Below are 27,278 nucleotides of genomic sequence, written 5' to 3' on the forward strand. Positions count from 1 at the left end.
CTTAACGTTACTCATGGGCCTTTGACACTTCTATCCTGGGGACCCAACTCCAGAGACCCCAGGCAGCTGTGGTGGAGTTTTGTTTTGTTTTGTTTTGTTTTTTTCTTACTAGTCTCCCCACAAGTAGGAAGGGCCCTGACCAGACAAGGAGGTCCCCTTTAGGGCTGCAGCTTTCACTGACCTTGACTGCCTGTGCATGACCATCTGGCCAGCTCCCACTGCCTGCCTCCCCTTTGCCCCAGAGACTCACACCTTAGACCATGCAAGCTGCTCTTACATACTTTGGTGTTTATTATTACCAATTCTCAGGCTTATGTATAGGAAGAAAGAGCAGTGATAAAATTAAAAAACAGACTTAATGTAACCTGACTGGAATGTCCATTAGGCCACTTGGAGAAGCAGGCTGGGCCTCACCTTTCTTCCCCCTTCACACTGTGTGGCTGGCATGCACCAGCCAGCAACAGCCCCACATCTCATTCTGGGGAGTGTTCCCCTAAAGACAGTGGGCCCTTTCTTATATAGCTGGTTTTGCAACTGCCATGGAGTCTTGTCTCTGAGTGCCAAGTTGCCTGGTGCTGCCTGTATGTCTGACGCATGATGTCCAGCCCTGAGGCTCCCTGGTCGCTGGTGCACCCTCAGAGGATCTGCTCTGTGCTAGAGGCAGAGATATCCAGGAGGCGCCAAGCTGCGTAGGGGTTGAGCTCGTCCTGGTCTCGGCAGAGTGCCCACACGTACAGCATTCGCAGCACCTTATCCTGAAGAGATCAGCAAGAATGAGGGGCCTGGACCATATGTGCACAATGAAGAAGGCTATTGAGGGAGACAGGGAAGGCTCTAGAAGGGACCAGGAAGAGGTACCACAAGCCAGAGTCACTACTCAGACAGGATGGTGGGTGGCTCCCCTGACCTCTACCAGGCCCCAACTCCCCACCAGGTCATAGAACCTCCTGGCTCCAAGCTAGTGTGTGTCAGGCAGAAACACCCCAGGCCCTGATTAGGGAAGTTTGTCCCCCTTGCCCACTCCCTTGCTCTTCCACTCACCGGGTCACCCTCGACCACCTCGCCTTTGGGGTTCCTGATGATCATTACCAGCTGGGCCTGAAAGGTGATGATCAGCACTGGGCCCTGCTCCATCATCTTGCCCATGGCCAGCTACCAAAAGCAGAGAGGGGATATAGACCTCAGAACAGCAAAGTCCCACTCCTGCTCCTTAGAGGTGACAAGCCCCTTGTGCTTTGTCCTACCAGGAGGCTGGACATCTTGTCCTGCTGAGGGTACCCTGCTGCCTCATCCTGAGGCTCTGCATCTCACACTAGGGCTGTCTCACTTTGGAGATGGGTAGTTTCCCATTTCATGGGACCTTTCCTGTGGCCAAGTCCAGGCTTTCTTTTTTATTTTTTTAATTTTTTTTAATTTTTATTTATTTGAGAGTGGCAAACAGAAAGAGAAAGAGGCAGTTGCAGAGAGAGAAAGAGAATGAGTGCACCAGGGCTCCAGCCACTGCACATGAACTCCAGATGCATATGGCCCCTTGTGCATCTAGCTTATGTGGGTCCCGGGGAATCAAGCCTCAAACCAGGGTTCTTAGACTTTACAAGCAAGCGCTTAACCACTAAGCCATCTCTCCAGCCCCAGGCTTGCTTTATTTTGTGGGGTTTCTCTATCCTCAGGTTGGGGGTCACAGAGGTACATACAGGCTGTTGGAGAAGAGGGGACAGGAAACTGACTCTTGCCTCCCCATAAATCCCCTCAGGGAAGGATACTAAAGTATTGGGGCTGAGCTACCCACTGGGGACCCACACCGTCATAACGAAGTCCTTGTCCTTGCCTGCAAAGATACAGAAGCACTAGCGCCTATGTGCTCATGGATAGTGGAGGCTGGGGCCATGCCCACCATCTGCTCAACACAGGAACTCCTGTGTTTATGATGAGTTGTATTTTGATATACCCAGCTGGAAATGTTATTGAAAATGTATCAAGGAGCTGGGGAGATGGATCAGTAGTTAAAGGTGTTTGCTTGCAAAGCCTGCCTGGGTCCAATTCCCTAGCACTCATAAAGCTGGATGCAAAGTGGCAAATGCATCTGTTATCCAAAAGCCTGGAGATTGAACCTAGGGTTGTCACACATACTAGGCAAGGGCTCACTAAGAGCTATAACCGTAGCCCTCTTTTCACTTTTATTTATTTATTTATTTTGGTTTTTTGAGGTAGGATCCCACTCTAGTCCAGGCTGACCTGGAATTTACTACGTAGTCTCAGGGTGGCCTTGAACTCATGGCGCCGCTCCTACCTCTGTCTCTCAAGTGTTGGGACTAAAGGCATGCACCACCACTGTCCGGCTTTCACATTTTATTTTGAAGTCTGGCCTTGAACTCACTCTGCAGACCAGGCAGGCAGGTAAGCCTTCCTCATCTTACAGTGTAGCAGGGATTATAGGCCTGCCCCAGGAGGCCTAGTTTCATTTAATCTTATGTGCAGCTGGTGCTAAGCTGACTGTCCCCCTCCCCCGCTCCCCCCCCCCCCGGCCCCTTGGGGTTGATCCTTACAGGCACTTACATCGACATTGTTGATGTCCAGGATGCGAGAGTGGAATTGGAGGCCCAGAGCCTTGGCCTGCTGAATAGGGTGGGCCAGCTGGCTATAGGTCTGCAACAAAAGGCCAACAGACTCATGAGGATAGCTACTGGGGGCAGATCACACCTCCAGCTTCACTTGGAGCTGATGTGCACTCACCTAAATGCCTGGGTATGTGTCAACTGACACCAAGAGTGGCAGAAGCTGGTGAAAGCACAGATCCAGGCAGGAGGCAGGTGCCACTCTTTGCTGGTCTGAACCACAAGCTTGCCTCTCATTATGGAAAGAGGCAGGCTCCCAAATGAAAGCAGTGTTAATCAGTAAATTGGGTAGGTAATTCTGGAACATCATCCCAAGTATATTCTCAGGATAAGTGGATGGATCCTTGGCTGATCTTTAACATTCTTCATATCCACCTCCACTTACAATATTGGTCTGGAACCAAATTTCTTTTCTAGGATTTATCCTAAACCTGTGCGCTGCTTTGGAACCTGTTGCCCAGCTAGCCTCTCTCATCAACTAGCCCCTCATGCCACCCTCCACTGCCCTGAGTCTAATCCAAAAGGCAGCTCCTGAGACATGCAGCTACAAATATATTGCTAGCAGCTTCTATGGGCTTTGGCAGGCACCTAGAATGGAAGATGCTTTGAAGGCATCTACTTTTTATGGACACAAACCATCTGCTGAGAAAAGACGAAATAGTGCCAACCTTGCTTGGTGGGTTCCCTTTTTTGTTTTTGTTTTGAGACAGATTGTCTTGTAACTAAGGCTAGCTTCAACCACTGAGTGAGCTAAGGATGACTTTGAACTCCTGATCCTCCTGCTTCCACCTCCTCAGTGCTGGGATGACAAGTATACATCTCCATGCTCACTTGGTGTATGCAACACTGTGAATGGAACCCAAGGCTTCATGCATGTCAGGCAAATGCTCTATCCACTGAGCTATATCCAGTTTCATGCGTTACACCTCATAGGAACAGCTGGAGACTTCCACTGTCTCCAGGGGTGCTAGCTGCTCTCTGGCAGAAGATAGGCCACAGCTTCATGGTTTCAAAGTTAAGGAAAAAAAAAAAAACCTCACAAATGCCTGCTGGATTAGTCACCATGCAGGGGAGTATTATTTAAAAAGAAAATCTGACAGAATCCTTTCCTCTGCTTTTTCCAAGTTGTTTGTGAGCAGGGTGCAGAACAGTACAAGCAAAAAAAAAAAAAAAAATCTGGATTGCTTCATACAAAGAAGCTGGTAGGGGTAGGGGGATAAAATGCTTGAAAAGGCAGAGTTGGGAGCCAGCAGGGTGAGGTGAGGTGGCCTGATCAGACAGATGCCAGGAGTCCCACAGGGACAGAGAGGCTGCCAGGAGTGGAGTAGACAGTGTGTACTTTTGGGGACACTGTTGGTCTCTCCACTGCCTGCTCTGACAGTGGCCCCAGGACCCTAAGGTACTCCTGGAAGTAGTGAGGAGCCTTATCAGGACAAGTTGCTCCTCCAGGAACGGCAAGTCTATCGACACTTTGTTTTGATTTGTATTTTGGCATCTTGTGAGGGTAACCACTAACAGACCTGCTGGGCACTTGGCTCCTATATTCACAATTTAACTTCATAACCTTCACATAAGGTGGGTCAAGGGACAGAGAGTAGGGGTGGGGCACCCATAATTACCAATGCATAGGACTTAGAAGGGCCAAGGTAATCAGACATTCAGTGACCTTTTCTACCCTCTCTCCCTGACCCCTGTGGCCCTAGCCTAAATGCATCCCAGGCATTTCACCACAGGGTTCTATTCATGGCCACCTGAACTGGGGTGGTCATAATCAGTTTATGGGGGCTGAGGATATAAGAATCAGTGGGTTAATCATGGGTTAAGCACCCATGTTAAAGCTGGGTATGGTCACAGAAGCATGTAACCCTTATGTTAAGGACATAGTGGGGTAGAAACAGGAGAATCACTGGGTTCTCTGGTCAGCTAGGAGAAAAACAGCTTCAGGTTCGGTGACAGACTGTTTCAGGAAAATAAGGTGAAAGAGCAATAGAGGACACCCAATGTTCTCTCTGATCTCGGTATACTTGTGCACATGGTGTGGGCTCATCTGCATACTTCTGGTAAAGGACTGAGTGACCACAAATGTGTCACAAGATGAGGAAGGGAGAGCCGGGAGTGGTGGCACATGCTTTTAATCCCAGCACTCAGGAGGCAGAGGTAGGAGGATCACCATGAGTATTCCAGGTCAGCCTGGGCTGGACTGAAACCCTACCTTGAAAAACCAAAAAAACGACAAGGAAGGGACACATGGATAGACTCTCTGGGTCTCTGTGGGAACCAAATATATCAGACACAAAGACTTGTCTCCCCCCTGTCCTGCCTCTTTCTATAAAGCCACCCAAGCAGACCTTCTCCATATGTTATTTATTTCTGCACTGCTAGGGATAGAACCCAGGATTCTGTGCATGCTAGGCAAACACTCTACCCTCTACTCTGAGACACACTCCAGCCCTTCTGTGATTTTTCTGTTTTCTTTTTAGTTGGTCTGGCTGAAAGAGGTGGGGGAAAAGTACTCACAGCTTCATAGCACCAGTCTTTGAGAATATCAAGCTCTCCAGAAATCATGGCCTAAAAAAGGAAAGGAGAAAAATAAGTACAAGAAGGTGAGTGGGCTCTTGCAACAGAACTATGAGAACATTCTTTGGTGGAACCTTTCCAAGACCCCTAGCTGGCTGGTGGGCTTAGGTCTGAGGAATGGAGGGCTGACTATGGGTGTCCAACACATGTCTGAGGACCTGTGGAAAGGAAAGGAAGGTGGCTGTGTGTCTGACTCTGATCTATGAGGAGTTGCCTTCCAGTTCTGCCTCCCAGACAGCCAGGATCACCCCTAGGATGGTTGGCTCCTAAAGGTAGGAACAGCTAGAAGTGGGACAGGCTGCAGGAGGGGGAAGCTCCTGAGGTGGAACATATAACAACAGGAACCTGAGGACAGATCTGGCAAGGAGGAAAGTGCTCCAAGAGGAGAGAAGTGCAGGAAGTAGTCAGCTGTTCAGGAGTAAAACTGTGGCCTCTGTGACCCAGGAGAAGCTACCTTGGTTCCAGCTATTGTTCTTGGCCATTGCCCCTTTCCCATCTCCTTCTAGCCCTACTCAGAGGCAGAAGGATGTAATAAGCTGAAGATAAGGACCCCACGGAGGAGGTATATAAGGATATAGGTGGCAAGAGGAAGGCCCATGGAGGGGCTCTTTTTGGTTCTATGAAGGGTCTGAGGGTGACCTGGCCTAACTAGGGGGCTGCTGAGGGTTTCAGAGAGGAAGAGACTGGCAACAGCCTCCAGGCAGTCAGACTGCAATACATCTTGAGCAAGATATTTCAAACCAAAGGGACAAGAGGATTTGAATATGGATGCTGAGATGGCCTAATACAGTGGCCCAAACCTCCTTGGCCATGGTCTGTCCAGGGCACCCTGGGTCTGAATGAGTGTAGAGATTGCCTGCTTCTCCCTGATGCATAAAAAGGCTTTGACCCCTGAGAGACAAACACCAGGACACCAGCAGCAGATGCTCCCAGCAATGGACTCAGAGAAACTGTACCAGGAGACAAGAAGGAAGGGTGAATGACTGACTGCAAAGAGGAAGAGAAACCCATTCTGGGAACCATCATGACCATGAGCAAGGCAAGAACCCTCCACAGTCACCTTCTGCTGAAACCTGTCTGGATGGGGGAGCTCCAGGAGCCTGGAAGGTGATATATTTGTGCTCAGAAAACAGTCTTAGCATCCAGATTCTTTCAAGATAATTCTGGACTTGGACTTGGGCTTGCAAGGATGGAGGAGGAGGTATGGCAGGTCAGGGCACCACCCTGAACCAGAACAACTGTTGCACTGAGGCTGACTGAGGATCCTGCTAGGGCTTGTACCTCTAGGATGTTAGGGATGATGTCATTCTCGCACTGCTGCAGAAAGCGGTCCTTGTCAAAGGCAGGGTCCACCCGTAAGATCTCTGTAAGCACCTCTGACATTTCTGTCTTTGAGAACAGGCCCCCTGCAGGATGTGGAGGAGCCCTGAGTGAGTTCAGGGTCAAGATTCCATGCTCACTGTCCAGGAAGGTAAATAAGATGGTCCTGGGGATAAATACTCACCCAGCATATCCGTGACTTTGTCTGTCAGAGCACGGGATGCCCGGATGAGCACATTGTCACTCTCATCATACTTCATCTTCATCTCAAAGAACCCTGCAGGAGATGGTGATAGGAGCTGGAGGGAGAGCCCCTTTTGATAAGACACTCCTACTCCACAGTTCCATGGAGGCACTCCCTATGAGCCCCATCCTCAATACCAGTTAGGTCTGGGAGAGGGGTCTACAATCTGCTTCTTCATCTCAGCATAAAGAGGATTCTATTCATCCACCTACCTATGAGGCTGCGCAGACCCTCAGCTGTACCCCAGAGGGATAGCACCATAAATGGGGTGCCACCCACACTGGCTGGGGCCTCCAATACAAAGAAAATAAGGGTCTCAAGTGGTCCTCACAGGAGAAGGGACAGGAACATGCAGTTGATGGCTCCTGCTCAGCCCCTGGAAAATCCTATGCCCAGATGAAAGTGATTACCATCCCCAGAACCTTGACACAGCCTTCATCAACCCCAGGGTTCTGGGGTTCCTACCCCTCTAAGGGAGCCATTATCTAGTGTCTGAGTAACAGAACCTATCACCAGAAGAGCACGTGGACCTTAAGAGAGGAGTGGCCCTCACCCACGGTCTGCCCAGGATCTGGCAGGCTGGTCACACTCACGGTTAAACACTATGTTGTTATCTTTGAAGTCCTTCCACTGCTGGTACCATTTTGAGTCCTTATGCAACACAACCCCCAGTGCTTCCCTGAGGAAGAAGACAATAGATGGCATGAACTGTATAGCCCCAGGGCCATTATCCCAAGGCCCTACACCCTCCCACCAACCATGGAAAAGGCAACAGGAGAAGATGGTTCCAATGACCTGCTCTCACCTTCAGCCTTTCCCCCTCCTTTTTTCCCTACTCTGCTCATGTCCCTCAGGTCCAAAGCAGGAGCCAGAAATAGCATGACTTGAGAAGCCACCCATGGGTCCCAAGAACAGACACCAGGGAAGTAGTGAGGGCCAGCCAGGGTACAGATTGGTACCTACTCATTAGGTTCAAACACTTTGTCTTCCTTGAACTGCTCTCCAGCAAACTCCGTCCTTTTCCGAAGCCTCTCGGGCCGGCGGTAGGGCCCTCTTTGCCCCAGTACACTCTCATCAATTTCCTTCTTCACTGTCTCCACGCCCTGCAGGTTAATAGCCGGCCCATGAGTACTGACCAGCACCTTTTGGGGCCCCTATTCCCATCTTCCCTTGTCTGGCTCAGTCTGGTCTCACCTGGGAGATGGCTTTAAAGGCTGCAGTTCTGCCCAGCTTCTCTCCGCCCTTGGACACCGACTCTGCCGACTGCTTGGCTGTTCTGGCAGCCTCTTCCATACCCTCCTTGATTTTGCGACCAAGGTCACTCTTGCTAACTTCATCAAGACTCTACTGAGACAGAGACAGAGGAGGGGCTCTCATTCAGTTCGGCTCCAGGTTAAGGAGCCAAGAGAGGCCTGTGGCAAACTCTTGGGATATTGAACACCAGCTCCAGGCCAAACAATGCCATTAGCTGGCATCTTCCTGGAATTCCCAGCCATGGGATTCCAAGAGAGCTGTGGGCAGGGGTAAGAAGAGTAAGGAGGAGGCATCCAACCTTGCATAGACTGCTGTCCCTCTGAGGGTTCTGTACCCACCTCCAACACTTCCTGAAGTGGGGCATCCCTTCCTCTTCTATTTTTTCAGCCAGGAAGAACAAAAATCCTCACTTTACCCTTTATTTATTTATTTATTTGGGGGGTGGGATTGAGGTAGGATTTTACTCTAGCTCTAGCTCAGGCTGACCTGCAATTCACTATGTAGTCTCAGGGTGGCCTCAAACTCATGGTGATCCTCCTTCCTCTGCCTCCTGAGTGCTGGGATTAAAGGTGTGTGCCACCACGCCCAGCTACCCTTTTATTTTTGTTGTCACATGAAGCTGATTTAAAGGGTCATTGACCTAAGAGACAGCCAACATGGTTTTGCTGCCTGTATACCAGGGACACTTCCTGTGGGGTTCCAGAGATCCTACTCATTACCTCTTTCACTGTCCCAGTTAACTCTCCCAACTTCTTCTTTATTGCCTCACTGGTGCGCACTGTCTCCGACTCGATGGTTTTCTAGGGACAAGAACATTGTCTCTTTGTATTTTGATACAACGGTGAGCTTGATCTTACCACCAAAGGTCCCCAGAAGCATTTTCTCCACAGCTCAAACCTCACGGTCTGTACCCAATACCACCCTGAGGTGACTTCCTCCTGTCAGTCCACATGGCAGAAGACTAGCAACTTCAAGCTCTTTGGCAGTCACCACCAGAACACCTGGTCCCCTGACTCTGGGTCTTTCTCTGCCACCCATTCATCAGCAATGCCATCTCGAGAGGAGGGAGGGCAGCTCTCGACATGATCCTAATCTTGCTCTGTTATCCATCCAGCCTCAATCTTGGGCTCCAGATAACTCCTTCCTTAATGACAAAGCAAGGCCATCCTCCATTTGGAGTGTCATCCAAGTGGCATAGGAATACACAGAAGACAAAGGCCTTTGTTATAACGTGGTGGTGACCTACAGAACAAAATGCTGAGGGACCCAGGGCACTCAGTGGTAAAGGGGGATGATGCTGGCTTCCCTGCAGGGCCCTTCCGTGGTATAAAGACACCAAGCCCAGGCCCATGATCACTGAGATCAGGAGTGACACCAGCACCATGACCAATTCCCTACTACCACAATCAAGAGCACTCAGGAGCAGTGTGGCTCCAAGCTTTTCTGCTGTGGTCATTAGTATAGATGCCCACACAGCTGGTGGGGTGGTGCATGTCTGTAGTTAGATCCTTAGAAGACTGAAGCAGGAGGATCACTTGAGTCCAGGAGTTCCGGGCTATAGTGTGTTACGCTGATTGGATGTCTGTAATAAGTTTGGCATCGATATGGTGACCTCTGGGTGGGGCATAGGAGGGTACCAAACTTCCTAAGGAGGGGTGAACTGGCCCAGGTCAGAAATGGAGCAGTCAAAACTCCTATGCTGATCAGATGCCCACCCAATAGGATAGGACTCTGCCTAGTACACATGCAGAGGCAGAAAGCTTCACAACCCTATTCTGTCCTTTCTTTCCCATTAGGTAGGGATCTTGCCTTGCTCTGAGAATAAAGGTATGGGACAAAGACACTCACATATTTCCTTCTGGCTTCCTGGAGTGCATCTGACTCTTCCAGCTTCTTTGCCTCATCTCGAAACTTTTTTATACTTTCTTTCATTTCTTTGTTTTTGGCTAATTCTTGTTTGATGTTATCTAGCAAGCCAGATAAAAAACCTTTTCTGCTCCCAGAGGAATATGATTTGGACTAAATGTTAAGAGAAAAAAAAAAACGTTAAAGACTGTAAGAGTATATAGGGAAGTATCTGGTTACCACTGAGCCTATAGGGGAATCTAAAACTTTCTCTACAGAAACAACTACTAATAAACTGATACAGTAAGCTCTACATATCTATACTACTGACATTAATAAAATACAGTTCAAAAATTTAAAAATAGCCGGGCATTGTGGCACACGCCTTTAATCCCAGCCCTCGGGAGGCAGAGGTAGGAGGATCTTTGAGAGTTCGAGGCCACCCTGAGACTACATAGTGAATTCCAGGTCAACCTGAGCCAGAGTGAGACCCTACCTCGAAAAACCAAAAAAAAAAAAAAAAAAAAAAAATTAAAAATAGGCCAGCGAAGTGCTCCCCCAGACAGTGCTTGACACGAGACCATCATACTTACATGAGACCATCATAATAGGAGGAAAAGATCATGATATCAAAATAAGAGACAGACTGATTGAGAGGGGGAGGGGATATGATAGAGAATACAGTTTCAAAGGGGAAAATGGGGAGAGGGAGGGCATTACCATGGGATATTGTTTATAATCATGGATGCTGTTAATAAGTCCAAATGGATTAAAGACCTTAACATCAGACCTGAAACTATGAAACTGCTAGAGGAAAAAGTAGAGGAAACCCTTCAACATATTGGTCTTGGCAAAGACTTTCTGAATGTAACCCCAATTGCTCAGGCAATAAAACTACAGATTAACCACTGGAAACTCATGAAATTATAAAGATTTTGTACGGCAAATGACACTGTGAAATAAAGCAAAGAGGCAATGAACAGAATGGGAAAAAAATCTTTGCCAGCTATACATCTGATAGAGGATTAATATCTAGGATATACAAAGAACTCAAAATATTAAATAATAAATCAAACAAGCCAATTAAAAAATGGGCTATGAAACTAAATAGAGAGTTCTCAAAAGAAGAAATACAGATGACATATAAACATCTAAAAAAAAAGTTCTACATCCCTAGTCATCAGGGAAATGCAAATTAAAACTACAATGAGAGTCCATCTCCTGTCAGATTGGCTACCATCATGAAAACAAATGAACATAAATGCTGGCAAAGCTGTGGAAAAAGAGGAACCCTTCTACACTGTTGGTGGGAATGCAATCTGGTCCAGCCATTGTGGAAATCAGTGTGGAGGTTCCTAAAACAGCTAAAGATTGATCTGCCATATAACCCAGCTATAGCACTCCTAGGCATATATCCTAAGGACTCATCTCACTACCTTAGAAATACTTGCTCAACCATGTTTATTATCCGTTTAATTCACAATAGCTGGGAAATGGAACCAGCCTAGATGTCCCTCAACTGATAAATGGATAATGAAGATATGGCACATTTATACAATGGAGTTCTACTCAGCGGTAAAGAAAAATGAAGTTATAAAATTTGTAGGAAAATGGATGGATCTGGAAAGGATTATGCTAAGTGAGGTAACCCAGGCCCAGAAAGCCAAGTGTCGAATGTTCTCCCTCATATGTGGATCCTAGCTACAGATGATTGGACTTCCATGTGAGTAGGAAGAAAACTCAGTAGCAAAGGCCAGTAAACTAGAAAAGAGATATAAAAGAGAAAGGAAGGGAGGGAGCACTTAATAGGATGGTATTGCATATATGTAAGTAGAAGAGTAGATTAATGAGGGTGAAAAGGCCCAAAATGAGGTCAGAGGAAGAGATTGAGTAAAGGAAAGGTAAAGAGAGGGAGGGCTAATTAAAATCTAAGAAGATATAAATAAATCATATGGAAACCTACTTTTTTGGACAATGGAACACCCAGGAGCCGTAAATTGTTGCTAGAAAATATTCAGTGCCAGGGATGGGATACCTTCCAGTGAGTTGTTGGCCAGGGGTCCCTGATGCCCCCAAAACATTATAGGCCATTGCCGAGGCTCTTGGTTTCCCACCAGGAATATATGGTAAGACTCTATTGCTGAAGACTCCACATACTTGGGCTGCAAGGCCACTGAGAAATCCTGCTAGAACTGAGCTGATAACCTCCTCCATGTAGACCACCTGACAGAAAGCTAGAAGAAGCCATTCTGCATGCAGTTCAATGGAAGAGAAAGAAATCACCAATGAAGATACTCCACAGTAGACACTGCAAGCCTTGTATTTGGCCAGCCAAGCCAAATGAGCCAATGTGCAATAGTGGCACATCTGTCATGGTGGAAACCAAATGCCCTCTAACTGGACTGGAGGCCCGTTCCATGGAAGGGAATACATCCCTGATACTGAAAACTTAAAACAGAGGTAGTCATGAGCCCTAGGCGTGTAACATCTGCTGCTGTCTGGCTAAATGTATATACTATACTTATCAAACTGCCCAGTAAGTACTTCTCTTAATGCTCATACCCTTATAGTAATGCTACTTTCACTTTTGGTAGAGAATCTTCTCTTTTCAGAAGGCAGTGACCTTGGGATAACTCAGAAGGCATCATGGTGCTGGAAAGAAGTGACCGGAGTGCTCAATACTGTAATATCTCTATCACACCTTCCAAGGCTCAGGGTCTAATGCAGAAAGAATGTAAAAGCCAAAGGAAGGGTAGGACTCCTTACAATGTGCTCCCCCCAGACACAAAATGGCCTGGATATCCATGACCTCACAGTGCCTGACACTACCTACACAAGACCATCATAAGAAGAAAAAGATCATGACATCAAAATAAAAGACTGATTGAAATGGGGAGATGATATGATAGAAAATGGAGTTTCAAAGGGGAAAGTGGGGGGAGGGAGGGTATTATCATGGGGTATTTTTTATATCATGGAAGTTGTTAATGAAAATTTGGAAAAAAAAAAATAGGCCAGGCGTGGTGGCGCATGCCTTTAATCTCGTTTTTTGGGAGGCCGAGGCAAGAGGATCACCATGAGTTCAAGGCCAGCCTGAGTTTACATAGTAAGTTTTAAGTCAGCCTGGGCTACAGTGAGGACCTACCATGAAAAGCAAAAGCAAACAATAAATAAATAAATGAAATAACCCGGGAGACAGAGGTAGGAGGATCATGGTGAGTTCAAGGCTACCCTGAGACTACACAGTGAATTCCAGGTCAGCCTGGGATAGGGTGAAACCCTACCTCAAAAATCAAAACAAAACAAAAAAGTTAGGCATGCCCATGAACACCCATAATCCTAGCGCCAAAGGGGACAGAGACAGGAAGACTGCTGGAGCTTGTTGGTCAGCCAGTCTAACTAAAAAGCAGTGTGAGCGCTAAGTTCAGTGAGAGACTCAGTCTCAAGGAAGTAAGATGGAAGAGGACAGGACACCTGACATCTCTGTCTTCTACACATGTATATGCATACACGTGCATGCATACACACACACACACACACACAGAAAAAAGTCGGGGGAGGCTGGGTAGATGGCTCAGTGGGTAAAGTGCTTACCACACAAGCACGAGGACCTGGGTTCAGATCCCTAACACCCATGTAAATTTGGTGTTTGTGGCACATGCCTGCAATCTCAAGACTGGGGAAGCAGAAGTCAGGAGGCTCCCCTGTGATTTGTTGGCTTGTCTATCCAAATCAGTGAGGTCTGGGTTCAGTGGGAGACCCTGCACAAAGGTAGCTGGAGAATGACTAAGAAAGATACCCAACACTGACCTCTGGCCTGCACACCCACATACATGCATGCACATCTACACACACATAAATATGCACACAACAAACAAACAAAAAAACCCTTAACATGCATTTTTTTATTTTTTTTTTTTTTTTTTTTTTTTTACATCCAGGTTCTATGCAAACACTACTCCACTATGAAGAAGGGACTTGAGCATCCTAGACCCCTGGAACCAACCCCTCAAAGATATTAAAAGATACTTCATTCAGACCATGGAATATTCAGCATAAAGAGAAATGGAGCCCTCAAGAGATGGTGGTGACATTTTAAATACAACTAATTGACAGATGCCAAATGAAAAAGCCACATATTGCACAAGCCCAATGACATGACATTCTGGAAAAGGTGAAACAATGAAGACAGTAAAAAAGGCCAGTGATTGTCAGTGGTCTGGGGAAGGGAGGAAGGGATAAATAGGCAGAGCCCATGAGTTTTAGAGCAGTGAAACTTTTTTTTTTTTTTTTAAAGACAGGGTCTAAACTCAGACTGGCTGCAGACTTGCTATGTATCCAAAGATGATCTTGTGCTTCTGATCTTCTTCCTCTACCTAGCAAGTGCTGGGATGCAAGAGATATGCCATCATGTCTGGCTAGTAACACTACTGTATGAATCTGGAATGACAGACACAAGTACTTACCTACTTGTCAGAACCCACAGAACTAGAACACAGAAATGAACCCAAAAGGAACCATAAATTTCAGTACTTAACACAATATATCCACACTGATGAATTCACTGTAACAAATGTCCACTACAATGGGAGATATGACTAAGAAGGGACATGTAAATCATGAAGGAAAAGAAAAAAGCAATGGGATCCTTCTGTACTTTTGGATCAGGCTTTCTTTTTAAACCTACAACTGCTCTAAAAAGATCAAGTCTATCAAAAGTAAAATACTGATCTGGGTGTGGTGGCACACACCTTTAATCCCAGCAGGGGTAAGAGGATCACTGTGAGTTTGAGGCCACCCTGAGACTACACAGTGAAATCCAGGTCAGCCTGGGCTAGAGTGAGATCCTACCTTAAAAAAGCCAAGAAATAAAATAAATAAATAGAAAGAATAAAATGCTAATACTGTGAGGGAATGGTGGTGTACACATTAATTTCAGTATATGGGAGGCTGAAGTAAGAGGGTGAGTTTTAGGCCAGCCTGCACTATAGCATGAGTTCCAGGTTGGACTAGGTTTCAGTGAGAACCTGCTTCAAAAAAAAAAAGAAGCTGAGCCGGGCGTGATGGCGCACGCCTTTAATCCCAGCACTCGGGAGGCAGAGGTAGGAGGATCACCGTGAGTTCGCGGCCACCCTGAGACTCCATAGTGAATTCCAGGTCAGCCTGGGCTACAGGGAGACTCTACCTCAGAAAACCAAAAAAAAAAAAAAAAAGAAGCTGGAGAGATAGCTCAGTGGTTAAGATCACTTGTTTGCAAAGCCTTATGGCCTGAATTCAATTCCCCAGTACGCACATATGGTGTTTGATTCAGGTGTTCCCCTATAAACGTAGGTATTCTGAATGCTAGGTTCCCAGCTGATGGAGATTTGGGAATTAACTCCACCTAGAGGCAGTGTATTGTTGGGGGTGGGCTGATGGGTATTACAGCAGTTTCCTCTTGCCAGTGTTTGGCATAGTCTCCTATTGCTGCTGTCCATCTGACGTTGGCCAGGAGGTGATGTCCACACTCTGCTCATGTCATCATTTTCCCGTGTCATCACGGAGTTTCCCCTTAAGCCTGTAAGCCAACATGAACCTTTTTTTCCCAAGCTGCTCTTGGTTGGGTGATTTCTACCAGCAATGTGAACCTGACTGCAACAGTAAATTGGTACTGAGAAGTAGGATCATTTCTGCTAGAAACCTGACTGTGTGGATTTTAGCCTTTTGGGGCTGATTTTCAAGAGGAATGTGGAGGGATTAGAAACCTTGGCCTAAGAGAGGCTTTGCAGTGCTCTAAGTACAGTTTGATGGACTATTCTGATCACTTGAAAGACATGAATGCAGTAGGAATTACAGACTGAGGTTTGACTTATGAGGGTGAGAAACAGCTTTGCCTGGACTGGGCTAGAAGCCGTTTGTGAGAGAGGCTTGCTGTTATGCCTGTGTCCTGAGAACTTGTGCAGGGTTGCATTGCATAGAAATGGACTGAACAGAGGAATATGGCACAGAAAAAATGACATCTGAGGGCCAAATCTGCTGCCCATTCAGCTGCAATGGTTTGAGAGATTACACCATTGAGTTTGAGCCATCTGGCTTGCATAGGTCAATAGTAAGAATGCAGTCTTTTGAAGGGGACTGAATGTTGAAGGAATGGCCCATTCTTCAAAGTTGGCTTTATTCCCCACTGGATTAACAAGCTGGTAGCCTACCTGGTATTATGAAGTATAACAAATGGAGGAAAGAGAAGATCATTGAATCTATAATGCAGTCTTGTGTTTTGGAAACAGCCATGGGCAGTGTAAAGCAGGCTTGCTGGACTGCCTGCATGGAGACCCGATAGAGCTGTGAGGATGGATTGCAGTAGAGATGCCAGGACTATGGATGACTGCCAAGGAGAGCTGCCAGCACTGGATGAAGTTTTCTGGGAGTTTGAGTGGCCTTGCTGGAGAGGCAAAAATGGAACTCCAGAGATTTGTCACCAGTTAGAATAATTGGACTTGGAGACTCATCACTGATTACAGTTGTCACTGATTAGAGTTGTTGAAGCTAGAGTTGGATATTTGCCCTGTTTAAATCTTGTACTGGTTGAATATTTCTTTGCTATGCCCAGTGTCAGCTTTTGCAGTGTGAATGTTTATTCTGTGCCATTATGGGTTTTTTTTGGGGGGTATCATGGCTCAGTTAAAAGATCTTAAGGAGCCGGGCATGGTGGTGCACGCCTTTAATCCCAGCACTCGGGAGGCAGAGGTAGGAGGATTGCCATGAGTTCAAGGCCACCCTGAGATGACAGAGTTAATTCCAGGTCAGCCTGGACCAGAGTGAGACCCTACCTCGAAAAACCAAAAAAAAAAAAAAAAAAAGATCTTAAGGAATGTTTGAGTATCATTGGGATTGATTAAAAACTACAGAAATTTTTATTTACTTTTATTTATTTGACAGAGAAAGAGAGAGAGAGAGAATGGGCATGCCAGGGCCTCCAGCCGCTGCATATGAACTCCAGATGCATGCACCTCCTTGTGTATCTGGCTAATGTGGGTCCTGGGGAATTGAACCTGTGTCCTTTGGCTTTGCAGGCAAATGCCTTAACCACTAAGCCATTCCTCCAGCTCTATGGAGACTTTTAAAGTTGTATGAATGCATTGCATTTTATATCACATATGGTTATCAGTTTGTGGGGACCAAGGGGAGAATGTGGTGGTTTGATTCAGATGTCCCCCATAAACTTAGGTATTCTGAATGCTAGGTTCCCAGCTGATGGAGATTTGGGAATTAGCCCACCTAGAGGCAGTGTTTTCTTGGGGGTGGGCTTATGGGTGTTTTAGCCAGCTTCCTCTGGCCAGTGTTTGGCACACTCTCCTGTTGCTATTGTCCATCTGATATTGGCCAGGAGGTGATATCCACCCTCTGCTCATATCATCATTTTTTCCTGCCATCATGGAGCTTTCCCTTGAGTCTATAAGCCAAAATAAACCTTTTTTTTCCCCACAAGCTGCTCTTGGTTGGGTGTTTTCTGCCAGCAATGTGAACCTGTCTGCAACAGCATGTAACATCACATGCACAAAATAGTGCATGTGCCTGGGGTATGTTTGCAGCAGCACTAGGCCCTGGCACATGCATTCTCTCTCTCTCCCCTCTCTCTGCTTCCAAATAACCAAACACCCCTCCCCCCAAAAAGTAAAATACTAAAGTAGGGTGCTATAGTCAGCTCCACTTTGTTGGGACCAACATCTAACCAGACATAGTTTATGGGAGGAAGGGATTTATTTCAGGCTTGCAGAGTCCAGGGGAAACACTATCAATGACAGAAGAAGCTGGCCCTCTTCCATAGATCTAAGCACTATCAGTAAGAATGAACCACCATAGTTCAAACTACTCTACCCTGCTTTCTCCACACCTTAGGGCTGAAATTCAGGGCTGGGCTTTAGGATCTATTCCTCCCCAGTGACACCTTCTCTGTAGCCAGGATCTGTCTGCCAGGGGTTCAAGTAGGAAGTTTAATCAAAAATGCCTGAGTCATTGCTAGAGAGATGGTTCAGCAGTTAAGGAGCTTGCCTGTAAAGCCTAACTACCACACAGGGCAGGGGGGTGCATACCTGCAATTCCATCACTTGGGAAGCAGAGGCAAGAGGCTCAGAAGTTCAAGATTCATCTTCAGCTACCTAGTGAGTTCAATGCCAGCCTGCCTCAAAAAACCAAAAAGGGGGGGGGCTGGTGAGATTGCTCATTGGTTAAAGGAACTTGCTTGCAAAGCCTGCTGGCCTGGGGTTCAATTCCCCAGTGCCTACATAAAGCCAGATGCACAAAGTGATGCATGTACCTGGAGTTCAGTTGCAGAGGCAAGAAGCCTTGGTGTGCATATGTACACACTCTCTCTCTGGAAAATATAAAATATAGAAAAACATACAACGTATAAAATATGGGGGAAGGGAACTTGTGAAATGGCTCAGTCTAGTAAAATGCTTGCCATGTGAGCATGAGGACCGAATTTCAAATTTCCAGGAACCTATGGGTATCATGTTCCCAGAGGTCTAGAGGTGGAGCTCAATGGTGGAGCATTTCCCTACCATGTGCAAGGTCCTTGAGTTAGATACCTAGCACCAAGTAAAAAAATATGTTACAAAAAACCCCAGCTTCAGGATCAGATCAGGTCAGGGTTAGATGTGTATAGCTGATAGTAGTGGACTGAAAAAGATATAACTTAGGGAACAACAGTCATTGGGAATGACCAAGTCTGTTCAGTACATGTTGGGCCTGTCAAAATAGCTAAGGGGCCACTTTGCACCAAGGCTGGCTACCTCCCTGGCCCCTTAAGGGCCAGGTTAAGGGAGAGTGACAATAGGAAAAGACTCATTAGAACCTATTCTACTCCTAGGGTATGCTCAGAACAGGATCTAATTAATTAGCTACCTATGAGGAAGGAGATGAGTGGGCTCTAACTGTAAGCAAGGAGGTTGTGGATGGACTTCCCTAGCGTGCAAATGTGTGACTTCCTGCCTCACTCATGACACCAACAGAAGCATGGTTGAAGAGGAGTGATCAGAAGAAAGAAGGTGAGACCCAGGGAGCAAAGAGTCATTGATTCTACTACCTACACAGCCATTGTAGCAATTTCCTCAGAACTGAAGCTTGGATCCGAGAGGAAGATTCATTAAAATTCAGGAAGTAGGAGCTAGGAAAACAGCTTGGCAGGTAAGAGAACTCACTACACAAGCATAAGAACTTCAGGTTGATCCCAATCACCCATGTAAAAAGCCAGGTGTGACATGCTGAGAACCTCCAGCACCGAGGGGGACAAAGACAGTAGGATTGTTGGAGTGCATTGGCTAACTGACAAACATGAAGCTCCAGGTTCAGAGAGAAACAAAAATAAAGTGGAAGTACAGCAGATGACACTGATACCTTCCAATTGCTCACACACATGCATACATCCTACATACATAACACCACACATGCATAGATCATAAAACAAAGTAAACAAAACTCACAAAATTTCAGGAAGCTCCTGAAATTTCTAAGATTTATAAGGCCTGTCCCAAAATTATGTAAGCAGTAACTGGGCAGAAAAGACTTGGACCTTTGAGCTGCCTGCATGCAATTGTCTTTGAGTTATTCACACTCCTATAAGTAACCCCAATAAACTCAATGGTTGTACCTTGGTATAATCCTTACTTTGGTCTGTTGTCAATGCCCTACCTGGGATAAGCAGACATCTGCTCACATGTCCCCAGGAAAAGTTAACATAATAGTCATGCATAGTGACGGACCCATGGACACAAGCCACAGGGAGGACGAAGGTAGCTCAATTATAGAGATGTTCTTCCTTCCTTCCTTCCCTCTCTTCCTCCCTCCTTTTTTTTTTCTCAAGGTAGGTTCTTACTCTAGCCCAGGTTGACCTGGAATTCACTATGTAGTCTCAGGGAGGCCTTGAACTTACAGTGATCCTCCTGCCTCTGCCTCCCAAATGCTAGGAATAAAGGTATGTGCCACCACACCTGGCTTAGGATGCCTTCTCTAACCATCAAAGATGACCTGATGTGCTATTAGTCTGTGAAGTAGAAGCACCCTGCTTTGACAATATTGAACAGGAAGCTGACCAAAAACTTCTTGGAACACCCAAAAGACAAGATTCACTGGGCTCTGGATCTATAAAGGCCATGAATACAGAGTACCCACCCTCAAAATCCCCATGGCAGCATGACTTTTTAGATGTCTCCTACATCTGAGAGTTGGCATCCTCAGTTACTCACCAGTGGCAGCTCTCTGCCTGGCCGACATATCTGGTATGTTGAGCCATGGGGTAGGTTGTGGCTGGAGAGAAATTGGATCCCACTGCCAAGGTATCTCTAATTGGTTGAGAAAAGAGAAAGATCCATTTAAATGAGGTGACTAGGAAGTGAGCAGGCCGTTGGTGCACACCTTTAATCCCAGGCAGAGGTAGGAGGATCGCTGAGTTTGAGGCCACACTGAGACTACACAGTGAATTCCAGGTCAGTCTGGACTAGAGGAAAACCCTACCTCAAAAAAAAAAAGTATATGTAGGGGTTCCCTGTGAGTCATTTGCTGATTTCAATTGCTAAACAATCTTCAATCTCTTAAAAATTAAATTATTGCCAGGCATGGTGGCGCATGCCTTTAATCCCAGCACTCGGGAGGCAGAGGTAGGAGGACTGCTGTGAGTTTGAGGCCACCCTGAGACTCCATAGTGAATTCCAGGTCAGCCTGGGCTAGAGTGAGACCCTACCTCAAAAACCAAATATAAATAAATACATAAATAAATAAATTTAAATTATTATATTTATTGAGGGAAGTACAGCCAAGGAAAGGCACCCATGTGGCTAGAGATCCCACCTGGAGGGTCTGGGGGGGAAAAACCGTGGAAAGAAAAGAGAAAAGAAAGTTCAAGGAGCTCCTTCCATGTGGGGAGCTGGAGGGGATAAAGAACCATGCAGAGAGTAAGGACTATGGGGGCCTCCGAGCTGGGCCTGGGCCTGGGCCTGGGCCTGGGCCAAGGCAGCCCAGGCCCAGCCTAGGGAAAAAAAAACCCCAGAGCTGGAAGTTCCCAAATGACCAAAGGGACAGAGAGCAACAATCTTCAATCTTTGTGAAGTCCGAGAAGCCAGAGGCATTTGATGGAAAAAGAAAATGCCACATCTGCATTTCCATGACCTATTCCTGCCTATGAAACTGTGTGCATTGGGGGAAGGGGGAGTGGATGAAGAGATGAGTTCCAAGAAATGCCTACCTACAGGGGAAGAGGGCTAAAGTAGCAATAAAAATTAACCCCAGTCAAACCCACTCTACTTCTGACAGTGTCCAAAGACTACAGACCTGGACTTTCAGAGACAAGCCAATATTAATGCTGCAGAGAAACCCCAGGAATAAACCTAAAATGTCTCAACTGAAGATTTTGCAAGCAGAGCAATGCAAGGGAGTCCCTCTGGGCCAAGACCCAGCTAGTCTCATGAGAAAGGACCTTCTACCAAATGATGTGCATGCAGATGCATTTAGCATGACAACCTGGTACAGTGAAATCAAATGACCAATCAGAACCACTTTGCATTTTCTAGGTTTTTCCTCTTCCTGTTCCCCACCTCTCCTTTCAGCAACCACAGAGGCATCCCAAATTTATACAGGTACCCATTATGCTTATGGTTACTAGGCAGTAACTCTTGGTGTAAATATCTTGTTTTATTTCTGTGATCCTACACTCACTGACTCCAGAAAAACATAAGAAATCATCTCAAGTTCTAGTGAATAGTTGTTTTGTCTGAGAAAAACCTCAGAGCACTTTTAAATTTGGCTAGCTCTTCACTAATCTTGTGTCTAAAACCCACATGAAGTGGCTGTTGCACTCATGACCTTATAACAACTGTCAGGACCTGTACAGTATTGGGCCCATCAGCATTCCATCATGGACAGTGGAAGATATCAAAGTAGAAGAGAGACTAAGGGTTCAGTAGGGGGTAGAGGGGGAACAAGGTAATGCGAGGGGATTATGACCAAAATGTATTTATATGCATGCACAAACTGTCAATGTAAACAAATATGAAACAACAAAAAAATCCCAACCCTTAAACCCTGACTCGAAAGACAAAGAGGAGCACCACCCATGTTAGTCTCCATTCAAAAATACCTTCCATCGCCTAACATTCAGTTTCTATCACTTATTTTCCTTAACAATTTGGCTCTAGAATCTGACTGATCTGGGCTTTGGCAAACTCTGGAACTAAGGAATACTTAAACGCGTGCCAGGAATGCCCCCCTTACACACACACACCTTTTTGAAGTAGGGTCTCACAGCCCAGGCTGATCTGGAATTCACTATGTAGCCTCAGGGTGTCCTTGAACTCACGAGGATCCTCCTACCTCTGCCTCCCAAATGCTGGGATTAAAAGCGTGGGCCACCACGCCTGGCTGGTTTGTTTGGTTTTTTTAACCTTCACCTGACTACATTTTCTTCCACGGAGCACCACCACCCTGGCCAACATTCATTGCCCTGTGCACAACACACAACTGACCCGCGCATGGCGGCCAACAGGCGCACTCGGGTCTTTTCCTTCAAGGCCTGGCTACATGCTCCCGGCCCCGGCCTCAGCTAACCCAATGACCAAAACCCTGGTGGAGCTCATAGGAAAGGCTAGGAGAACCAAAAACTTGAGGACACCTTGAAGGTTGAGCGCCCAAAGCCCCTTAAATCTGCCCATCAATTCTGCTCTTCTGCTCACCCGCCGACAGCGGGACCAGCCGCCCAGCAGCGCCGCCGCCGCCATGTTGGAAGCCCGTGTGATCTTTTGGCGTCCCGGCTCGATGGCGTCATAACTGTGCGTCGGCTTCTAGAGCCAGTCGGCCCAAGAGTAGGTGTGGTTAAAGATAGGGGGAAACTTTTTAAAATTATATTCATTTGCAAGGAAAGAGAGAGAAAAGAGAAAATGGGCATGCCAGGACCTCCATCCTCTGCAAACGAATTCCAGACACATACACCTCTTTGGGTATCCCGCTTTACGTGGGTACTGGGTAATCGAACCCAGGCGTTCAGGCCCAGCAAGCAAGTGCCTTTAATCGCTGAGCCTTTTTACCTGATAGGGGCGGGGCTTGATGGACGATGAATTCTTAGATAGTTTTGTTTCAATAGGTCAGGGCTTTGATTGGATGTGGCTCTGAAAGGCGGGCATTTCGGTGAGATTCAGATCTGTGCTTGGGTTAAGCACGAAAGGGCTGGGGGATTCTTTTAGATAACTGCGTGGTGTAAGGGATAGAGGAAGCGACTTTCGCGCAAAGATAGATTCAGTTGGATTCTAGCTAGTCGACCGATTGTGCTTGACAGTGACAGTGACTGATTGACAAGTGAATGACAGACCGGCGAGCGAGTTGCTCCACGAACAAGAGGGATCCGCTTCTTTAAGTGCCTTAGAATGATGCTTGTTGGTTATGGCCAGAACAGGAAAGTTCAGATCAGGCTGCGGGTGGGGCCAGTCCTCCATCAGTTCAACGTGAATTGACAAGTCTTGCCAGGAAAAAGCCCAGACTCATTATTTCAGCGCCACATGCTATTTTTTTCCATCTGGAGAATGCCGCCATCAAGTGGCAGTACGATGACATGGCCATGCTGTTTGCCCTCCTGAAGCTGTGATTGGCGGTTATTGAAAAAGAGGCAGCTTACTGCAGAAGATTGGCGACACAATGTTTTTCCCCCAGAGGATGGTCAGTCCCAAAGATGCCAACCCCTCAAATTTTGGGACACAAACGTTCACCTTGTGTATCATATCAGACCGTTGTTCTCGATGGAGCTAAGAGATGTATCAAAACACTATTATAAGCGAAGGGCTAAAGACTTGGCTCAGTGGTAGAACATTTTTCTAGAATCCACCAGTAAGGATATGGCACTTTGAATGAAATGTCCCTCATATGCTCATGTGTTTCAAATACTTGATCCCTAGCTGGTAGAAATTTGGGAAGTTGTGGAGCCTTTGGGAGATGGAATCTTACTGGAGGAGGTATGCCACTGGGGATGGACCTTGAGGTTCATTATACCAGCTCATTGGGTGTTCAGAGCTAGCTCATCCAGACTACTTCCTTCCAAACTTTATGCTGAAATAAACCCTTTCCTCCCATGAGTGATTTCTGGTCAGGTGTTTTCTTCTAGCAATGAGAAAGAGTTGGAGGCATGGATCAGGAATAGAGTGCTTGCCTAGAATCTGCCAGTGAGAGGTTTGGGGTATGGCTCAGTGGTTGAACACTTTTCTAGAACCTATTAGTGAAAAGCTGGGGCCATGGCTTAATGGTGAGCACTCGCCTAGCATGGCCAGAAGCCCTAGGTTCCATTCTCAGTGCTGCTGTCATCAGTCAATTGAAGAGTAACTTTTTAAAATTTCTTGACAATTTTCATACATGTTGGAATGTGTATTGATCATAATCCCTTCCCATTATTTTCTTTTGTCCCATCCCCTTTCCACAGAACCCCTTCTTCTTTCCAGCTAGCACCCCTTTTATTTTGATGTTATTACTTTGATACTTTTTTGTGGTTTTAAAATGAAAAAGTTGTGATTATTTCTACAGTAGCCCTAGAAAAGTATGTCTTCAATGATCTCCATCTTACAAAATCTTGACACACTTGCCACCCCTCGCTCACTTTGCAGCAGTATTTAGCTGTGTTAAAACATCTCACAGTACTGGCATCCAGGCAAACACTTTTCTGTGAGATCTGCTTTCTCTGTAAATACTTCATTTTCAAATTTCTTTCCGGTTTCAGCTTCTCCCAGGATCTGAATGTCTGCTGTCATTCAGTAAATTTTCAAGGAATCATTACACTCCCTTCCCAAATGAATGGCTCCAGATTTGAGGGAGATCTAGTTGCAACATCTGTCACCCTATTGATTAATATGATCTGGCCAGCTAGGCAGTAGTCCCCTTCTTCCCTCACCACTCCATGTGGATCCCTCCTGAAGCTGTGTGCTCAAAGATGACAACCTTCTTCAAATTAGTGGAGGACTGTCTTTGGTCAAGGGTGTACAAGTGGCTGTGCTTCCCTGATAGAACCTACAATCAAGCTCCCAAGTGAATGGCTCCAAATGAGACCTGCTGACAGCCTCAATCCAGTGAATCTCACACCATGTTACATGGTAGCTCATCTCTTATATAGCAATCTTTTTAAACCTATATCGACAACTTCTATAAATATAAACAACATACTATGACCATAATATCCTCCCAATACTCACCTTTTCCCCCCTCCCAAGTTCTCCCTCCATTGAATCCCTTCTTCTCTCCAACTAGTCTCTCTTGTACTTTTATGCCATTATTTTTCCCTCCTATTATGAAGGTCTTGTGTAGGTAGCATCAGCCACTGTGAGATCATGAATATTAAGACCACTATATGTCTGGATGGCAGCTGGTAAGCAGTCCTCCATTTCCTTTGGCTCTTACATTCTTTCTGCCTCTTTTTCCAGAATGGTCTCTGAGCCTTGGAGAGTACTCCACTGTCACTTCTCAGTATTTTGATGAGTTTTGAATCACCCCAGTGGTCACTGCCATCTGACCAAAAGTGAGAGTAACATTAATATATGGGCATAAACTTAAGTATTTAGGGGGCAGTTTGGTGGCCATTGTATATCCATTTAACCTGACAGTAGTAGTAGTTCCCTCCTTAGGGCTTATGACCTCCTTAGCCATAGGTTTATTGTATTTATTTATTTATTTATTTATTTATTTATTTATTTATTTATTGGTTTTTCAAGGTAGGGTCTCACTCTAGCCCAGACTGACCTGGAATTAACTATGTAGTATGGAGTCTCAGAGTGGCCTCAAACTCATAACAATCCTTCTACCTCTGCCTCCTGAGTTCCAGGACTAAAGGTGTGTACTACCACACCTGGCACTATAGGCTTTTGATTAGGTTTTCAGTTCCAGACATAATTCTCCATCATGGAACAGCTTCTAATCCAATCAGAGAATAGTTGGCTTCCCCATAACAGATATTGTATTAGTTACATTATTTACAGGTACATTTGGTCAGCCATAAAGCTTGCAGGGGCCACTGCTAGTTAGCACTGTTGATGACTTCTCCTCCAACAAGCTGCATAGGTCTCTCCAGCTATCTGACAGCTAATCAACAAAGAGAAAGCTTCCAGCTAAGTTCCAGTTTGATTTCTCAGTGTCCTGCAGTCCAAGTATATGGTGTCATCAGCAATAGGGTCTTACCATCTAGTTCTAGTGGACAACCAAGAACATTGGCAATAGTCTGTAATGTCCCACAGGCTGCTCGGAAAAGCCATCTTTGCATTGTTCCTGGTCTCCGTCTCTCCGCTCGCCGCAGACTCCACCGTCGCCTGCCTTCCCTCCCTCTCTCCGGCCGCGGACTCCGGCAGCATTTTCGCCAGAGTCTTCGAACTCTCGCTTTCTCTTTCGCCCGCTGCACCGGCTCACCGGCGTGCCCCACCATGTCAGACGCGGCTGTGGACACCAGCTCCGAGATCACTACCAAGGATTTGAAGGAAAAGAAGGAAGTTGTGGAGGAGGCAGAGAATGGAAGAGAAGCCCCTGCCAATGGGAATGCTAATGAGGAAAATGGAGAACAGGAGGGTGACAATGAGGTAGATGAAGAAGAAGAAGAAGGTGGGGAGGAAGAGGAGGAGGAGGAAGAAGATGATGGTGAGGAAGAGGATGGAGATGAAGATGAGGAGGCGGAGGCAGCTACGGGCAAGCGGGCAGCTGAAGATGATGAGGATGATGATGTTGATACCAAGAAGCAGAAGACTGATGAGGATGACTAGACAGCAAAAAAGGAAAAGTTATTGAAAAAAGGCCACCGTGACCTATTCACCCGCCACTTCCCGTCTCAGAATCTAAACGTGGTCACCTTCGAGTAGAGAGGCCGCCCGCCCGCCACCCACGGGCAGCGCCACCCGCAGATGACACACGCTCTTCACCACCCCACCAAAACCACAATGAGAATTTGCAACAGGGGAGGAGAAAACCAAAACTTCCGAGGCCCTGCTTTTTTTCTTAAAAGTACTTTAAAAGGAAAATTTGTTTGTATTTTTTATTTACATTTTATATTTTTGTACATATTGTTAGGGGTCAGCCATTTTTAATGATAACGGATGACCAGACCAGCCTTCAGAGCGTTCTCTGTCCTACTTCTGACTTTACTTGTGGTGTGACCATGTTCATTATAATCTCAAAGGAGAAAAAAAAAAAAAAAAAAAAAAAAAAAAAAAAAAAAAAAAAAAAAAACCAATCTTATTCCGAGCATTCCAGTAACTTTTTTTGTGTATGTACCTAGCTGTACTATAAGTAGTTGGTTTGTATGAGATGGTTAAAAAGGCCAAAGATAAAAGGTTTCTTTTTTTCCTTTTTTGTCTGTGAAGTTGCTGTTTATTTTTTTGGCCTGTTTGATGTATGTGTGAAACAATGTCCAACAATAAACCGGAATTTTATTTTGCTGA

At 46.1% G+C, this 27,278-nt stretch overlaps 2 protein-coding genes across 4 annotated transcripts; one reads left to right on the top strand and one right to left on the bottom strand.

Annotated features, from left to right (window-relative positions):
* Positions 1-268: 268 nt before the first annotated feature.
* Positions 269-22,632, bottom strand: Timm44 (translocase of inner mitochondrial membrane 44). Of its 3 annotated transcripts, XM_004672191.2 has the most exons (13): positions 22,560-22,632; positions 20,082-20,177; positions 9,859-10,029; positions 8,730-8,810; positions 7,951-8,100; positions 7,720-7,859; positions 7,350-7,435; positions 6,697-6,789; positions 6,474-6,598; positions 5,133-5,183; positions 2,557-2,646; positions 1,042-1,152; positions 269-755 (listed from the first exon to the last, which is right to left on the bottom strand). In XM_004672191.2, exons 1-13 carry the CDS (start codon positions 22,602-22,604, stop codon positions 636-638), a joined length of 1,359 nt encoding a protein of 452 aa, XP_004672248.1. In that variant the 5' UTR covers positions 22,605-22,632; the 3' UTR covers positions 269-635. The 3 variants fall into 3 exon arrangements, with proteins under 3 accessions (XP_004672248.1, XP_045007207.1, XP_045007208.1); XM_045151272.1 differs by lacking the exon at positions 9,859-10,029; XM_045151273.1 differs by lacking the exons at positions 8,730-8,810; positions 9,859-10,029.
* A 3,456-nt stretch (positions 22,633-26,088) lies between these two features.
* Positions 26,089-27,278, top strand: LOC101597478 (prothymosin alpha-like). Its single transcript, XM_004672192.3, has one exon. It carries the CDS (start codon positions 26,271-26,273, stop codon positions 26,601-26,603), a length of 333 nt encoding a protein of 110 aa, XP_004672249.1. The 5' UTR covers positions 26,089-26,270; the 3' UTR covers positions 26,604-27,278.

This window comes from Jaculus jaculus, chromosome 5, assembly GCF_020740685.1.
Source record: "Jaculus jaculus isolate mJacJac1 chromosome 5, mJacJac1.mat.Y.cur, whole genome shotgun sequence".
NCBI classification, from domain to species: Eukaryota; Metazoa; Chordata; class Mammalia; order Rodentia; family Dipodidae; genus Jaculus; species Jaculus jaculus.

What these genes read in the sequence shown, in the direction of transcription:
- Timm44 (XM_004672191.2), bottom strand. Translation starts at nt 22,604, where the DNA reads ATGGCGGCGGCGGCGCTGCTGGGCGGCTGGTCCCGCTGTCGGCGG. An exon ending in CAGGCAGAGAGCTGCCACTG is followed by an intron (nt 10,030 to 20,081) that starts GTGAGTAACTGA and finishes CTTAACATTTAG; the next exon opens with TCCAAATCATATTCCTCTGG. An exon ending in AGGAAGCCAGAAGGAAATAT is followed by an intron (nt 8,811 to 9,858) that starts GTGAGTGTCTTT and finishes TCTTGTCCCTAG; the next exon opens with AAAACCATCGAGTCGGAGAC.
- LOC101597478 (XM_004672192.3), top strand. Translation starts at nt 26,271, where the DNA reads ATGTCAGACGCGGCTGTGGACACCAGCTCCGAGATCACTACCAAGGAT.